The 18,195-nt window shown below is 34.4% G+C and overlaps 3 protein-coding genes across 3 annotated transcripts; all 3 read left to right on the plus strand.

Moving 5' to 3' along the window:
- Nucleotides 1-884: 884 nt before the first annotated feature.
- On the plus strand, nucleotides 885-9,699 carry LOC100256811 (cellulose synthase A catalytic subunit 3 [UDP-forming]). The gene is made up of 15 exons (XM_002278961.4): nucleotides 885-1,293; nucleotides 1,805-1,973; nucleotides 2,332-2,527; nucleotides 3,007-3,218; nucleotides 3,302-3,419; nucleotides 3,512-3,713; nucleotides 4,071-4,337; nucleotides 4,490-4,835; nucleotides 4,936-5,073; nucleotides 5,452-5,577; nucleotides 5,682-5,894; nucleotides 6,108-6,372; nucleotides 6,984-7,186; nucleotides 7,836-8,186; nucleotides 8,739-9,699. Exons 2-15 carry the CDS (start codon nucleotides 1,950-1,952, stop codon nucleotides 9,321-9,323), a joined length of 3,246 nt encoding a protein of 1,081 aa, XP_002278997.1. The 5' UTR covers nucleotides 885-1,293; nucleotides 1,805-1,949; the 3' UTR covers nucleotides 9,324-9,699.
- An 834-nt stretch (nucleotides 9,700-10,533) lies between these two features.
- LOC100251681 (chaperonin-like RbcX protein 2, chloroplastic) lies at nucleotides 10,534-13,142 on the plus strand. The gene is made up of 5 exons (XM_002279127.4): nucleotides 10,534-11,100; nucleotides 11,669-11,760; nucleotides 12,218-12,275; nucleotides 12,560-12,625; nucleotides 12,876-13,142. Exons 1-5 carry the CDS (start codon nucleotides 10,759-10,761, stop codon nucleotides 12,996-12,998), a joined length of 681 nt encoding a protein of 226 aa, XP_002279163.1. The 5' UTR covers nucleotides 10,534-10,758; the 3' UTR covers nucleotides 12,999-13,142.
- Nucleotides 13,143-14,061: 919 nt separating this feature from the next.
- On the plus strand, nucleotides 14,062-15,480 carry LOC100249968 (uncharacterized). The gene is made up of 3 exons (XM_010661043.3): nucleotides 14,062-14,183; nucleotides 14,767-14,997; nucleotides 15,085-15,480. The coding sequence occupies exons 1-3, from the start codon at nucleotides 14,130-14,132 to the stop codon at nucleotides 15,235-15,237; spliced, it is 438 nt and encodes a 145-aa protein (XP_010659345.1). The 5' UTR covers nucleotides 14,062-14,129; the 3' UTR covers nucleotides 15,238-15,480.
- Nucleotides 15,481-18,195: the final 2,715 nt, after the last annotated feature.

Consider the following 18,195-nt stretch of genomic DNA (forward strand, 5'->3'; position numbering starts at 1 on the left):
AATGACTAATATCTACACGAGATGATGCATATTAGAATCTATCATTGTCTGTATTGTAGGAGTTTGTTTGATATCGAAAAATATGTCCGTCTATTGAATCTCGTAATCATCTCAAGTGTTTATTAAACCCCTGAATTATATTTGATTTATGGGATAAGATAAGATAAATATCATATTTCGTTTGATAGAAAATTCATTTCAAATAAGATAATTTAAGGTAATATATCTTATGAACATGATATTTTAAGGAAGTATATCAAATGAGATACATTATATTATATTAATATTTAATTTATAAAATAAATAAAAATAATATGAAATATATATTATTTTTAATATGTGAAATAAAATTATATCATATTCCAATATTTTCTATTTTAAAAAATGAATTTATCTCATATTTAATAATATTCGTAACTAAAATATTTAAATTTTATAAATAATTTTTCATGTTATGTTATTTAATATATACAAATAATTTATATATTAATGTTATTTTATAATTTTTTTACTATAAATTTAGTTAATAATAAAAAAAATTTATTTTACAAAATGAATTATATAAAAAATAAAAAAATAAATTTATGTACATATCTCATATCAAATTAATATATTTTATATAAAAAAAAATAATATATCTCATAATTTATTATATCGATTCAACCCTCGTATAAGATAAATAATGAGATAACATGAAATGAGATCCCATGTCATATTCGACTTACCAAACAGTACCTAACCAAGCAGAACTTAGAGTAAGCATATACTATATACTACATAAAATTATTTTTGGTTGGATTATATATTTTGTGGATTTAATAAAAATTCCATTTAATACGGAAGAAGGATAAGAAAAGACACGGAGTCCAGTTGTCTCCTATGGAATTCACCTCTTACTCCATCTGTCGGTGGAGACTTTCTCACTCTCAGCTTACAGCTGCGACGTCGCTTTCTTCCGCTTCCTTTTCTCTCTCTTTCCCTCTGGTCCTATTCCAGAGTGATAATCTTTATTCAAATTAGCATAATCCCCGTATATATTTGTATACTTTCACATAATAGAGAGAGAGCGTGTGGAGAGAGAAATAGCTCTCTCATTCCCCATTTACTCATATTGTCCTCTTTATTTTCTTCCTCTACATTATCGCCTTCCAACTGGGTGTCGGTGGTTTTGGAGTTTTGGGCTTCATTTTTCGTGGGTTCGTCGAGATCTGGCTCCGATTTCGTCAGTTGGGGTCTGTTTTTGAGGAATTCGTTTGGGTTCCTTGAGGATTAGAGGAGAATTGGAGTTTTGAGGTGATTTTCTGGGGGGTTTTGGGTTGTTTTGTTGTTGATTTTGATGGTTTTTCTTTTATTTTCTTTTTTTTTTTTTGATCGGTTGGTCCTGGGGCAAGAGTGTTGGGGTGGTGAGAAATTTGGGTAATGGGAGACCAAATATGTCCAGTCAACTGAGTTTTGTGTTGTGTTTTTTTTGTTATTTTCGATGATTTTCTCTTTGGTTAATGGGAAATGTTGCAAAAAGAGGGAACTTTGAGTTTTGGAAGCTGGGTTTGTTGTTGTCAATTTGCTGGTTTTCTGTTTGATTGTTGAGAAAATGATGGACAAGGAGAGAAATTTCAAATTTGAAAGCTAGATTTTTCATTATTCTTTCTATTCAGACGAGGCTAATGCCAGTAACGAGCTTAGCCAAGTTGGGTTTTTTCTTGTCTTCTGTTTTCTTAGCCACCAAACGGAACTATGAAGCAATTAGCTAGTGTGGATGTTACTTCTTGAAGAAGGAAAGCTGATTCTCATTACCTTTTTTCAGGTGGTCCCGCTCAGATCTGGGTCGACACTTGAGCAATTTTCAGGGAAAAACTTGCTTTTGAGGAGGCTTTGCAGTTCTCAGGCATGCATAGATCTCGCTGAAACAGAGGCATTTCACATCTGAGCAAAGAGAAGATCAGGTGGCAATGGACTCTGAAGGAGAATCTGGGGTTAGTATTTTACAACATCCTTTCAGATTATGCACTTACCCTCTGCTTGTTGATCATAAAGTTGACAAAACCCAAAGAAAAAAAAGGGGAAACCTTGTATCTCATGGTTTGAAAAATCTATCCTCCACTGAACTAAAAAATTATTAGGTTCATTTCTCTGCAAGTTTTTGTTCCCTGGCTTTTTAATAACGAAAGATTCAAGCAGCATTGATTTATTCCACGTTTAAGCTCTTGATTGATTTATCTACATTTTTGTTTTTGGTTTTTACTTTCTGGATGGGTTAGTGGCTAATTGATTTACAGACTGAAAATTCGCAAAATCGATATGGTTAATGAATTGTGAGACATGATTATGCAGGCCAAGTCCTTGAAGGGCCTGGGTGGTCAGGTTTGCCAGATCTGTGGTGATAATGTTGGCAAGACTGTAGATGGTGAACCCTTTATTGCTTGCGATGTTTGTGCATTTCCTGTATGCAGGCCCTGCTACGAGTATGAGAGGAAAGACGGGAATCAGTCTTGCCCTCAATGCAAAACCAGATACAAGAGGCATAAAGGTCGGTTGAATATGATAAACATTGTGCCCATATCAGTTGATCAGATAGAAGGAAAATAAGTAGATTTAATTATTTGAGATGATTGTTTGACATTTTGTGCATAGCCTTATTTTGTTGCATGATATTCATTAGTTTGTGATGCTCATGAAACACATTGGAGATTGCAGAATGTTCTGGATTTTCTTTCGGAAGAACTTGTGCTCAAACAGTCCTGTTCTCTTTCCCCCCACTCCCACCTACCCAGCTGTCCTTGACTTGTTTTTATTCTTGTATTGTGAAAATTTTGTTTTATTTTTCTCAGAACCTACTCTAAAATTTTAGCCAACTTTTGTTGGTACTCCTTGCTTACCAACTCATTTAATGGTTCGTCCCAAGTAGCTCTCAAACTCGTATTGGTTCTCTCAATGGGCATATATATATTTTTGCTTTTGAATCAGTCAGTGTGGGTATGAATGGTTGTGCTTTGTGCTTGATTCCAGGAAGCCCTGCTATTCGTGGTGACGGAGAAGAGGATGGTGACGTTGATGATGTTGTCGCTGATATCAACTACTCTTCGGAAGATCAAAACCAGAAGCAGAAGATAGCTGAGCGCATGTTGAGCTGGCAAATGACATATGGACGAGGGGAGGATACAAACTACGATAGAGAGGTTTCTCACAATCACATTCCCTTGCTCACAAATGGAATGGATGTAAGTTTTTGGCATGCTGTTCTTTTTTTGTTTCAGTAAATCTGAAACAAAATTAACATTTTATACTGTGCTTTTGATCATAGGTTTCAGGAGAGCTGTCTGCTGCTTCACCCGAGCGTCTTTCTATGGCATCTCCTGGAGCTGGTGGAGGAGGGAAACGTATACACCCCCTCCCATACACAGGAGATGTCAATCAATCACGTATTTCCCTCTTTCTCATTTAACACACCTTTCATGAATTTGCTCATTTCTTTCTGATATTGATTTAGTTTGTTGATAATTTTGTTTTGTAGCTAATATTAGAATCACGGATCCAGTGAGGGAGTTTGGTTCACCAGGATTAGGCAATGTAGCCTGGAAAGAGAGGGTTGATGGCTGGAAGATGAAGCAGGAGAAGAATGTTGTTCCACTGAGCACTGGCCATGCCGCTTCTGAAGGCAGAGGAGCTGGAGATATTGATGCAAGCACTGATGTGCTTGTGGATGACTCTCTCCTGTAGGTTTCCACTTGATTAAATTCAATAAACTTTTGCTTGATTTTTGTGGTTGTAGTCAACCTTGCTTTTACGTGGTTCTTGGTGCTAGTCGATGTAAAACTCAATTCTCAAATTGGGTACTTAAATCACGTTAGCTTTATAGGACAGTTCATGATGTCACGGAATGCTTAGAATGTTTATTATTTTGGCTTTCCTTGGTGATTCCTAATCGTTGTTTTCTGTAGTTCAATGCGTCAATTATAAATACATACGGGATCCTTCTTTTCTAAATTTAGGTTCCATATCTTATTATTCACTTTTTAATTTCAGTGTTAGAAGAGGCTAATTTTCGTATGCTTGCCCTTTTAATTGTGCAGAAATGATGAAGCTCGGCAGCCTCTCTCAAGGAAGGTTTCTATTCCATCATCTAGGATAAATCCTTACAGGATGGTCATTATTCTGCGGCTGATTATTCTCTCAATTTTCTTGCACTACCGGATAACAAATCCTGTGAATGATGCATATCCTCTGTGGCTGCTATCTGTGATATGTGAGATTTGGTTTGCAATGTCCTGGATATTGGATCAGTTCCCAAAATGGCTCCCAGTAAACCGTGAAACATATCTTGACAGGCTCGCTCTAAGGTAAGGCAATTTCCCTCGACCAACTTAGTCTTTTATTTTGCTGAGTAGTTTGTTTGTCCTTGTTCACATCTTTCAACTTTCAAGTACTTCCTTTGACTTTGAGTTTCAATTCTCTCATAATTAGCATATTGATTTTAATTTCATATGACTAGATATGACCGAGAAGGAGAGCCCTCACAGTTAGCTGCTGTTGACATATTTGTCAGTACTGTGGACCCTTTAAAGGAGCCACCTCTTGTAACAGCAAATACCGTCTTGTCCATTCTTGCGGTTGACTACCCAGTTGACAAGGTTTCTTGTTATGTCTCTGACGATGGAGCGGCTATGTTGACATTTGAAGCTTTATCTGAAACATCAGAATTTGCACGAAAATGGGTTCCTTTCTGCAAAAAGTATAGCATTGAGCCACGGGCCCCAGAATGGTACTTTGCACTGAAGATTGACTACCTGAAGGATAAAGTTCAGCCATCATTTGTCAAAGACCGCAGGGCTATGAAAGTAAGAGGTTTAAGATACATGCTTTACAGATGGACTTGGTTAATGTGTTTCTTGTTTTTTAAGTGCATTCTTTTATTGACTCCTTAGCATTTTCTTGCAGAGAGAGTATGAAGAATTTAAGGTTCGTGTCAATGGGCTCGTTGCAAAAGCACAAAAGATTCCTGAAGAAGGATGGATCATGCAGGATGGTACACCATGGCCTGGAAATAATACCAGGGATCATCCAGGAATGATCCAGGTACCCTCTTCTCATGCCTAGAGATCTAATTCTGATGAAGATGACTACTGAATGGTTACCTGAAATCACTATTTGTGGCTTGGTTTTGAAAATGTTTATGATCCTTAATAATTTTTCCTGTGCAAGCCCATAGAACAAGTGCATATAAGTTTGATATTGTTCATGTCTTCACTTTTTGTCTGGTATACCTTTTTTCCCCTTCTGTGAGTTTCCTCCTGCAGTGTCATGTATGAGCTTGCTCCTTTATTCTATTCTAGGCTTTTTTCTGTCTTTTGGGTTGCGTTCCTTTGGAACGTCGAACTGCAAGTTTTTACTTATTTTGCTTCCTTGCAGTAGTACTACTTTGTCCTAAGATTGAATATATTTCATTGTTTGCAGGTTTTCTTAGGTCAAAGTGGAGGGCTCGATACCGAGGGTAATGAGCTGCCTCGGTTAGTCTATGTTTCTCGTGAAAAGCGTCCTGGCTTCCAACATCACAAGAAAGCCGGTGCTATGAATGCACTTGTGCGTAATTAACTATTACATATTGAAGCTTATTCCATATATCTAGATATACAAAATAATTATTTAACTATTCACCTCTCATGATTTCTGTTACTCTCTTGCAGGTTCGAGTATCAGCTGTTCTAACTAATGGACCCTTCTTGTTGAATCTTGATTGTGATCACTACATAAACAACAGCAAGGCATTGAGGGAAGCTATGTGTTTTTTGATGGATCCAAACCTTGGGAAATCAGTTTGTTATGTTCAGTTTCCACAGAGGTTTGATGGTATTGATAGAAATGATCGATATGCCAACCGTAATACTGTTTTCTTTGATGTAAGTTATTTTGTTCCTTCGTTATGATTGTGTGCTTACAGTATTTCTATAATTTTTTTTAGTGTGATCGACAACCTACTTGCATGTGTGATATGGTATGTTAGTGATTTAATGAAGATTCAAGCAGGTCGAGAAACTATATAAACTTATTTGTTATCTTTTTGTGTGCCATATTGTTGACATTGTCATTTCTTTCCCTTTTCTGCATTTCAGATAAACTTGAGAGGTTTGGATGGTATTCAAGGCCCTGTTTATGTGGGAACTGGATGCGTCTTCAATAGAACTGCTTTATATGGTTATGAGCCCCCTATCAAACCTAAGCATAAAAAACCAGGGGTGTTTTCTTTATGCTGTGGTGGATCAAGAAAGAAGGGTTCAAAATCCAGTAAGAAGGGCTCAGACAAGAAGAAATCTAGCAAGCATGTAGACCCCACTGTGCCAATTTTCAATCTAGAGGATATAGAGGAGGGTGTTGAAGGTACAGTTCTTATTTTCCGTTCTTTATATCCTTGATAGATCTGCCAGGTGAAAATGTTGGTTATATTAAGTTGGATATGCTGACTACCTTGATATGCATCAAATACATGCTAAAAAGGGAGACTGTTATTGCAGTTATCCTTCGATTCTGTAGATCATGTAGCAATGATACTTAAACAGTGCCTGAATGCTAAACTGATCAAGTCAGCATGGATATTGACTTGGCTCCAGCACACTATTTTTCTAGTTCCTCCCATTTCAAACAATAATTTTGATTGACTTTCCAGGGAGATTTTTCTAATGTTAATATGCTGCACTGCAAATTTTGCTCCATGTGTTTTGTGTCTCTCTTTTTGATTTGCACATTTTTTCTACTTTTTTTTCCTTGATTGATTTAGCAGTACCTGATTGGTCCCTGCATGGGTATGTACAAGATTCTGTGCAAGAGATCATCAAACCCTTTCCACAAAGAAAATCCGCATATTTATGCCTAGATAGTGATAGCATGGATTTCTTGAGCAATTGTATTGGTTTTGAGACATTTATCAGTTTTTGGAAATATTTATTTTACTGGATGTGGCACTCATCATCCCTTACTCATTTTCAAAATAGGTGCTGGATTTGATGATGAGAAGTCACTGTTAATGTCACAAATGAGCCTGGAAAAAAGGTTTGGTCAGTCTGCTGTTTTTGTTGCCTCTACACTTATGGAGAATGGTGGTGTCCCTCAATCTGCAGCCCCAGAAACACTTCTTAAAGAGGCCATTCATGTTATCAGCTGTGGATACGAGGATAAATCAGAATGGGGACGTGAGGTATGCTGTTTTCTTATATTCAATTCTTTAGTTTTCTTGTTGCTTTCAGTTTAATGCCATTACACAGTTCCATCAAGGAAATCTTGTTTCATGGGATCACAAGACATTGCCTGAAAGGCTGGACCAATAATTTAGGGATGAACCTGCATGTGGCCTGTGTTAATAAATTGAAAACATGGTTATTGAACATTCTAGCCTTCCTAGATAAGTGACCACATTTCATGGTTGCTTTAGTAACATATTTCTTTTGCTTTGGCTATTTGGGGTGTGAATGTTCTTTCTCATTAGCTGATGTTGTTTGAATAGATGAGAAAGAGAACTTACTATTTTCTCATATGGTCTGTGTGGCTGCTCAGAGAATCAAGTAAAAGAACAAAACCTTTTGTTCTTTGTTTGGCTTGTTTTCTATGAAATTATTTTTGGACCTTAAATTATTTTGTCAGCCCATTCCTTCTTTTAACTGCCTTGGAAAGTTTTACTGCATTCTCATTCTGGTGTCATGCATTGGAAATCAGCATTTCATTTGAAAGACAGGACTTTGTTTTTAGTAGAAAGTGCAAACTCGTACTTCCAAAAATCAACCTCACTCTCAAAAAGCAGACATTGGCTTTTGCATACAAGTAACAAATATTTATCTGTGGCTCTGCAGATAGGATGGATATATGGGTCTGTCACGGAAGATATTCTTACAGGATTCAAGATGCATGCTCGTGGTTGGAGATCTATTTACTGCATGCCCAAGCGCCCGGCCTTCAAAGGGTCTGCCCCTATTAATCTTTCAGATCGTCTGAACCAAGTGCTTCGATGGGCCCTGGGTTCTGTGGAAATTCTTTTCAGTCGGCACTGTCCTATCTGGTATGGTTATGGTGGAAGGCTAAAATGGCTTGAGAGATTCGCATATGTAAACACCACCATTTATCCAATCACTGCCATCCCTCTTCTTGTTTACTGCACTCTGCCAGCTGTTTGTTTGCTTACTGGAAAGTTCATTATTCCACAGGTTCGTTATATCACCATAAGCTCTATTAAAACTTAAAGTAGTTCTGTTACTACCTTATTCTTGGGGGGGCACTGTTCTTAAAGAGTCGGCCTATGTGGAATATCTCCTGTCCTACCCATACAGTATGCCATTTAGTGTTACTTCGGTAATTGTGGTCAATTAAAAATGTCTGTTTTCACTACATGGACTGAAGATTTCCCGAAGAACTATGAGATGGCATGCTTTAATTGGTGGATCAGGAATTATCATCGAATAGCTAACTGTTGAGGATCCAATTCAATTGCAGGTCATGATTGAAAATTGCCATCTTCTAAAAGTTGTTAGTAGTGAATGTTTAGTTTGAACAATACAAATCTTGAAAAAGAGGGCAATCATCTCTGACACGGCTGTTTGTGTACCTGTGATCTATGAAAACAAACTAATGTTGAACCTTTTTATCCTTAAGAAGGGGGTGTCCTGGCCCCGGGGATTATGTTTTTCCATGCTTTTGGCAATGCATGCATGCCATGAATAATGCATGCATACTAATACTGCCATTGCTCATTATTGCAGATCAGTAACATTGCAAGTATTTGGTTTATATCCCTCTTCCTTTCCATCTTTGCTACCGGTATATTGGAGATGAGATGGAGTGGTGTTGGAATCGATGAATGGTGGAGAAATGAGCAGTTTTGGGTTATTGGTGGCGTGTCTGCTCATCTTTTTGCTGTTTTCCAAGGCCTGCTGAAAGTACTTGCTGGAATTGATACCAACTTCACTGTCACCTCCAAGGCTTCGGATGAAGACGGGGATTTTGCTGAACTCTACATGTTTAAATGGACAACTCTTCTCATCCCACCCACAACGCTCCTCATAATCAACTTGGTGGGTGTTGTTGCAGGGATCTCCTATGCTATCAACAGTGGCTACCAGTCATGGGGTCCACTCTTTGGCAAGCTCTTCTTTGCCTTCTGGGTGATCGTTCATCTCTATCCCTTCCTCAAAGGTCTGATGGGACGCCAGAACCGAACACCCACTATTGTTGTTGTCTGGTCGATTCTCCTTGCTTCCATTTTCTCGTTGTTATGGGTCAGAATTGATCCCTTCACCACTAGAGTCACTGGCCCAGATGTTGAGCAGTGTGGTATCAACTGCTAGAGGGAAGACAACTGAAACAATGAAAACCTCAACATCTGTTTCTTCTCTCTGTACTATATGTGAGAGAAGAGGAGGTGGGAGTTACGGAATCTCTCATGTTTCTGCTGTACCTGTTTGGTTGTGGACTTCTTTTGTCTATGTGAAGTTTACATCATGTGCAGAATATAGGTTTGGTCAAAATTCATTTGTTGTTCCATGAGTGACTATAACGTTTGTCTTTCAAAAGATAAACTCTGTTGTTGCGTAAAGTATCTGAACAGACTGTGCCACAGCAATTACCTTTTCTTGTGTATTTATTTGTCAAGACCAGAAGCAATCATGTAACTTAATGCATGTTTTCTCCTTACCATTCAATTATAATGCTCTTTCTGTGCAACTCCAGATTGTGATTTCATCTGTTACTCGTATGTTATTCTTTACCCTGTCCAATTTTACGATGGGATTGACTACTACTAAATAGAGCTTGTACTCGTTATGAAAAGGTTATAGCATCTCTATGGATGACCCTGAGCTTGGATTGTTATGGGAAGGAAATTTGGAGGTTGAATCATTTGAGTACATTGATAAAAACTAGCTTTCATATTTGTAAAGGTTGTTTAGCTAGAGAGATTCTTTTTGGTCGTATTATGACAGCAGGGTACTTTTAGAACAGATGCTTCAATGAACTAGCTAGCTGCATGCATCACAAGGCACAAATTTAATGCTTTTGTTAATGCATCATGTGCTGTGTAAGACCTAAGCATACAGCTTCTTTTAATCTTAAGAGATGGCAACTATCCAAAATTTTTATTTAATGCTATTGTTCATATGCTTTACTTCCATTATGGGCATTTGGTTTCATGCCCTGTAGAATGATCCTAGCCATATGGCGCATGACGATTGGGGATTGAAATTGAACATTTGAGACCGTCCACAGGATTATAGAAACCACAGGGCTACTTGTAGGGGACCCCAAGAAGCCAACTGACCCTACTTCAGAGCATGGTATTTTTCTGTTTGGCACACTACTTTCTTGGCCAGTAAATCCCCAGAATCTCATGTTGTCTGCATTTGGAATCTCACCTTGTTTTCCCTAGAAAATTCATTCCAGTGAATTTAAGGCATTGGGAAATCTTTGATATGTTACTGCCTAGCCAAATTGATTCCAACACGTGGCACATGAGCCACCTAATCACTAGAAAAGTATTTGGACCTCAGAAAATTGACTGGTGAGAGTTGAGAGCTCTCAGAACACCCTCTGGATATTTCTCTTAAAAGCAGGTGTCATCAAAGCCTAGTTTCTTACTGCTGTTCTTCCCATTTTGATTTTTTGGTGTTAAATTCTCAAAAAAATTTGATAGTATTTCTCTACTGTGTGTCTCTTATTTTGATCTGAACTGCAGTATCAAAAAATATATTTTGTTGTTATCTTGAAGATATCTTTCTCTGTTGGAGGATGGTTGGAGCTATATTGATTAGCAGTTCCTCATTTCCAGAGTTGTATTCCTGCCCTTATTTATGCTTGGACTCATTATCTTTGTCTAATCTGAATGTCAAGAGCAGTGGGGATTCGGGGTTGTACAGAAACTTGATAGCAAAGAAGCAGTTATGGAGGCCTGGGTCACTGGACTTGAGCAGTTCTTTCATAGACGCCTGGTACGAGTGGCGGTTGTCCACCAAGATGCTTTCACATATTGCTAATCGGTGTTCCAGGAAGCAGCGGAAGCTTGGGAACCACCTCAGTATCGTTGATGAGCTCGGTGGACAGTATGAGGACACCTTTAATGATGTCAAGAAGGTGAGTAAACTCCTCTGCAAACATCCTATTTTTTACAAAATTGAATATTATGTGGATTTTTATGATTCTTGTGCATGCAAATTACCAATTTTCTTGTGTGGAAGACCAGCATATTGTCCCTAAATGTTCTGCATTTCTCAGACTAGAAGCTCCTTTCTCTTAGAATCAATTGAAAGAGACCCATATTGAGTTTGGTATTTGTCCATTAACACACTGACCATCATGTTTCTCTCAGAATGATGAATTCTTCACAGTGAGTTCTTTTCAAATAAGCTTAATGTAGACTATTATTTTGTTGTTGATGTTCTTGAGTTTGTATCAGAAATTGCCTTGACAGTAGCGCTCCCTGCATATTAGCCTCTTGAGTAGTTTTGGAATCTGTGTTTGTTGGCATTTCTCAATGCTAGACTCTTTGTTTTTGGAAAATCTAAAGCCTTTTGAATTGTTCATGTTTAGTTCCATGAGAATTTGATAATCTTCAGGTGTCAGTTGATTATTCTCATTCTTAGGCTCGTTGTTCCATTACTGTCATGGAGTTTAGCTTCACTGAAAATAATCTGCTTTGCAGCAAATACAAAACTACTTCACATTCAAGGCTGTAAGGACTGTTCTTAACCAGCTTTATGAGATGAACCCAACAGAGTACACATGGTTCTACAAGTAAGTGGATCGTTGTCTTTGCATTTTCTGTTCCTGAGAAATGTTAGAATCCATTTGGTAGTGATTCTATGAAACACTTTTAATATTTATAATACTTAAAAAAATTTATTATTAAAGTGTTAGAAATGTTAAAAACGCTTTTTAGAATCACTCCCAAACGCACTGTTCTATTTAATAATTGTTTTTTAAAACACTTTTCTATTTTTCATTGAAATGGGTGTTGTTAGATTCCAATTCTCGGTCTTTCTCGTCTGTTTTCTCACCAACAATATGAACATCCAAGGCTAGAAAATTTTCCGGAGAAGAACATGAGAATTTAGAACTATAATTCTAGCTGCTTTTACAATCATCTTGATATCAAAATCAAAACTCAAGTTTCCAATTATGGGAAAATCAATCATTTGACACTTGACTGTATTAACTCTTTCGGGTCTTGCTTTGTTCCCTGTCATGGCAGCTTCGTCGCAGCAAATAAGCCTGGAGATGGAAAGCATTTCATTCAGACCCTTGGAAAGGTAGTTTCCTCATATTCTGCTTTCAAAATTGTTGTGATATCTGTTTTCATAAACAAAAATGCATGGTACCTAGTAACAATTATTGCTTTCAAAAGAAAGAAAAATACTTATTAGATACTAACCCTAAGACGATATTTCATACCATTTTTTCTTCTACTTTCAAAATTGTTGTGATATTTGCATAATACTCGGTAACAATTATTGCTATCAAAAACAAGAAAAGTACTTATCAAATACTAACTAAAAACCAATATTTCATGACTATTCTTTCTTTATGTTTCCAGGAAAAGCAAGAACTTGCTGAAAGAGTTATGATAACCCGATTGCACCTCTATGGCAAATGGATTAAGGTAGGAAAATCTTGAATTAGGCTTTTTGACACACGATTGATAAATTTGTGACTGAAAGTAATACTTTAGAAACTTTTACATTTCTCACAATGTATGTTACCTTTATGAACGATAAATCAAGGGAATTGCTTTTCATATTTGAGTTCTGAAATAAAATTTTGTTCTTTTAAGAAAGACAGTTTCAGAAGATGTCATCAATTAGGCCCTTGGAGGCTGACCCAAATTTTCTTTTGTGTGTTTGGATGGCTAGAAATGCAATCATGCAGAAATATACAAGGAAATATCAGATCAGAACTTGGAGTTGATGCGGGAACGCCTAATGGAGACTATTGTGTGGCCATCTGATGATACAAATACAGAGAAAATTGGATGAGGTGTATTTTGCTGAATCTATTTAGTGTTAGTCTGCCATATGGAATGAGTAATGTTTTATATGGAATTCTTCAATTTGTACATATATGATTACAAATCTCCATTGTAAAAACCTTTCTTTGAGGGGAAGAAGGTTTTGGTTTAAGTTGTGACGTGCCTCTTTTATATATATATATATATATATATATATATAAATTTATGATTTTAACATTTTTCAAGATTTTTTAAATAATTGAATTTTGATCTCTAACTAAGAATGTGTTTCGAGAGTGATTTCAAAAAATATTTTAATTATTGTAATATTTGAAAATTTTTATCAAATAAATTGTTTTTAAGTAAAAGAAAGACGAGAAACTCTAAGGTCGCTTGATTATTTTTTTTCATTTTTAGATTATATTGGAAAATTCTTATTTATTAAATGCTTATATATGATTTTGTATAAATTTATGATTTTATCTTGATATTTGAAAATTTTGAAGAAAAATATTTAGAAAAGAAAATGTGAAGAAAAAGCTGAAGTAAAGAAAAATTAAAAGAAAATGAAAAATAGATTTAAAGTTAATAAAAATTTTTTTTTTTTTAAAAAAAAAAAAAAATATATATATATATATATATATATATTTAAAATTGAAATATTTTTTTAGGTATTTAAAAAAAATTATAAAACATAATTTAAAATATATAAAATATTTTAGAAAATTTTATAACAAATTAAGAATTAAAAAAAAAATTGATTCCTTATTTTGAAAATTGTTTTTTTGGGTAAATATTTAAAAAAACCTTGATGTGCTTTGTTTTTTTTTTTGTATCGTAGCAAGCTAATCAGGTGATATGTTCGAGGATGACGTGAACTAAAACGTGGCCCGTCCTTTGTTGCATGAGACACGTGACGTGTCACACAAATAACACATCACCTGTCTCATCATTATCCTCATCTCAACAAGCCCTACATCATATGCCATGTGTACGATCAACCTACTGACACATAGACTTTTGTCGTCCACGTGGCTTTTAACTTGTTACAATGCATATGTCTTGAGTCTTTTAAAAGCACCTTGCACCCACAAACAGCTCCTTGCCTTTTTTGGAACATAGACCGATAGACGTTTGTTTCCCGGGGAAGTGCTGGAAAATGGCTGCTACCGAAGAACCAATCATCTGTAAGCTGGACCGTCTTGATAACATCGTAAGTGTTCAATCCTTAGGGTGTGTTTGCCTCTGGTCTTTTCATTCAAAGAGAATGTGTGATTTTAGAATTTATAGCATTACAAATGCTTTATTCTTTCAAAACTAAGCAAGATATTATTGTTCGTGATGTTTGATCCACCTTCATTTTTTGGGGGGTTTATTTGACCTTTGGGGTTTGTTTGGACAGTGAGAAAATTTGATTTCAAGGGAAAATATTTGAATTTAGAGTTGAAAATTGGATTTCAAGATAATGGATTTGTTTGGAATGGTGAAGTAGTTGATTTTTGAGCCCTTGGATTGTTTTTAAAATAATTAAAAAAAAAATATCAATCAAACTCATTTGGCTTAAAAGCGATTCTTAAATTTTGTTTTTAAAAACAGTTTCCATAATTGCTTTTGGACATGATTTTTTAAAACACTTTCCTAACAAATCCATGTTAGAAACATTTTTAACACCATAAGAATTTTAGAATTAACAAAAATTTTGAAATAATAAGAATTTAATGAATAATTTTCCTTTTAGAATTTTCTTTTATTTTGGATATTTTTCTTCAATTAATTTCTATTCCACGTGGCATCAGTTGAGGCAATTGGAGGAAATTAGAGGGTGTAGCAGGTCCTCAAAGAGCTCATGTGCATCCACACCATCAAGTGGGGCCCTCACCAGTGATGGACAAACCTCGTCCGTTGATCTCTCCCCAAAAAGCCTGGAGAAGCACCAGTGCCGTCCGATTGCAGATGTGAGGACGGAGACTGAGGTCAAAGGATCTCTGATGGAGAGGCTAGTTCAAGTAGAGGTTCGTCTCCTAAAGGTAAGAAACTTTAAGTCAGTCCATCCTAGCCGTCAGATGTTGTGACCGGTTGTAAGTTAATAACTCGATGCTGGTGTATGGGATCAGCTGTGTTTGCAGGTGGAGGAAGAGTTGGAAGAAGAGAAGAGGAGAGAAGAGAAGGCCCGTTCAAAGGCCCACAAGAAGGGACTAAAGCAGTTTGTGAAATCTTGTGTTAAAGGCGGTATTGAATCACCCAAAGCCCATTCTCAGGCCCATTAGGGTTTGTATTGGGCCAGCTTGATGTGGAAATTGGGCCGTGGTTCATCTCCACTTCTTATGGAGGACTTGTAGAATAGAAATGATGGAACAAGGCCCAAGTGGCCATGATGTTTTGTAATTTGTGAAGCAATGGGCTTGCCATGTTCTTTTTTTTTTTTTTGGAAGTGAGTCTTGTAGTTTTGTAATTTAAATGTAAATATTTTTTTTTTTTAAATAATTATTATGATATACAATTTTCTTTCATAACCTAATTTAATTTTGATTGATAGTATAAAATTGGGGGTGTAGCAGAAACCCAAAAACCAATATAATTGGCTTAATCAAAATTAGTTAAATCACTTTGATTTTTAATAATTATAAAGTTTTGTTCGGTTTGATAATTATAAGAAAGGTTAATTTTATTTATTAAACACACTAAGTTATTATTAAAGGTGTATTATATATGTAAAATTTATAAGTTTATTCTTTATTTCTTTGGAGTCTTTATCATTAAGACACCTTCTTAGGTTCTAATTTGTTTCTAATTATTAAGATGTCATCTTATGTTTAATCTAAATTTATTTTTTATTCATTTGGACTCTTATCATTGGGAAGTCATTTTGGGTTCTATTTTAATTTATTATTTGTATCTTAATTTATTATTTGTTTTTTTGGTTTCTCATCATTGGAACGTCGTCATCGTTCCTTTCAACTTTGCTTTCATTTTGTTTTTAATCATTTAAATACAATCCTAGGTTCAATTTAAGCTTATTCTTTTTTTTTTCTTTGGACTCTTAGCATTGGGAGCCATCTTAGGTTCTATCTAAGTTTATTCTTAAATAATTATCTAAATTTTTTATTTAATTTTTTTAAAAAAAATTAATTTTATAAAAGAAATAAATTTCATAGTCCCTATTGTATTATACCAATACATTTTGTAATTTATAATTATTTATATTTATTGTTTCATTTTGTATGTTGCATGGGTAATTCATCATTATTAGGTCATGACCCAAATTGATATATTTGGGTAATCCATTTAAATGTGTATCAATTTCCAAACCTAAATGGATCCTAAATGGTTGAAGGTCTAATTTGGGTCCATCAAATCTATGTAAATCAAATAAAATCGACTTTCATGAATTTGATTTTATTCGACTTTTCTATTACTAGAAGCACAATTTTCAACTTTGTCCGATAAAAGAATAAAACCGATCTTATCAATTTGACTAAATTTACACCCCCTAATTACAACTTTCTTTCATTAGTTGAGCATCTTCATTGTTCTTGAAAAAACCATGGTGATGGGCCATTTCCTCATTTTACATACTTTCTCAATGGTTTCAAAATTTGATTCTTTTAGGAAAAAGTTGTACTCCCTTTTCTTTTCATGTAGCTTCCTTGTATGAGAGTCAATGTTCACCACAAATATAAGAGACCCATTACTCCCTCCTACCCTAAAAACTTTCCTTCAATCCCATCTTTCCTAGTTCAAGCAATGACCAAAGAGGGTAACAATGAAAATAAAGCAAATTGCTTTATGTACCAAGACACAATTATATTGGGTAAGATTGAATCCAAGATGTATTAGGTGTAGCTTTTGTTTTTTTGTGTTGAAATGAGCCAACTTTATACCTATTTAGATTTGGAATGATTTGAGATATGTTAGTATGTGAATTGATACAAATTTGAAAAGGCAAAAAAGTCATCCACTAGGGTTTAAAGTTAGTCAATTTAAGAGAGAATTGGGTTACCTTGATCTGGATTGGATTATTGATAAGACAGAATATATAGAATATGTTCTGTTCTATAAACAAATTATTATATAATTTTTTTTATGATATTTAATAAATTAATATCTTTAATTTTATTAATTTATATATTAAAATATCGAATCTAAAAATATGATTTAATAAACATTTCAAAAGTGGATTTCATATGGTAAATGGTGTGGTATTATCATAAGATAATTTAATCATATTAATTTATTTATTTTTAGAAGCTAATATAATATTTCTCATGGTAAGGTTTGGGTTTTGTTTAAAAACTATTTTAAAAAACAGTTTTCTAATTTAGAAAACAAGCTTGACAAATATTCATAGAAAACAATATTTTAAAAATTTATTATGAAAATAAATTATTTTTTAAAATAGTTTTGAAGTGTTTTTAGTTATTTTTTGTAAAATGTTCTCAATAACCATTGAAAATATAAAGAATCTTTTTGGAAATTTTGAGATTGTATTTGTGTGTGTACATCTTTATAAAGAACAAATGGAAAAAAAACTATTTTTCATAATTAAATTCTTAAATATATATATATATATATATATATATAGTTTGAAAATAAGTGAAACTTGTTTTTTAAAAACTATTTTCAAAACCAATCAAAACATGATGTAATTTTCAATAGATTCGATGACTTAGATAAAGCATTGGGAAAGAGGATTCAAAAGGCATTTCAAAGATTAATTTCACATCATGCAATGAATTATGCAACATCATCCAAAGGTGATAGGTGATTTAACGACTTACTAAAAGCAATACACGACTAACACTTTTCAAAGTGGTTACAGGTTATGTTTGTTCTGAAAAATACGAAGGAAGGAAAAAAAATGTAAAGAAAAATGATTTTTTTTATGTTTAGTTGTCTTATAAAAAATATGAAAGAAAATAAAATATAATTAAAACTAATTAAAAACTTATGTATTTTTAAATTATTTAATCTTTATATTGATAAGTTAAAATAAATAAAATGAGTTTGAAGTAAAAAAAAAATTAATTTATTGATTTTTAATCTATTTTTTATTTTCCTTCACTTTTTCTTTCCCTTACATTTTCCCTCAAATTTTCTAGGAACCAGACATAGTTTAAGAGTTAACTGTTATTCAATGTGTTTTAAAATGTATTTTTGAAAAAGAATTAAACGTTTAACAAATTTTGAAAAATAATTTTAAAGAGTTGAAAAATCACTCGTAATAA

This window comes from Vitis vinifera, chromosome 13 (genome assembly GCF_030704535.1).
Source record: "Vitis vinifera cultivar Pinot Noir 40024 chromosome 13, ASM3070453v1".
In the NCBI taxonomy this organism is placed as follows: domain Eukaryota; kingdom Viridiplantae; phylum Streptophyta; class Magnoliopsida; order Vitales; family Vitaceae; genus Vitis; species Vitis vinifera.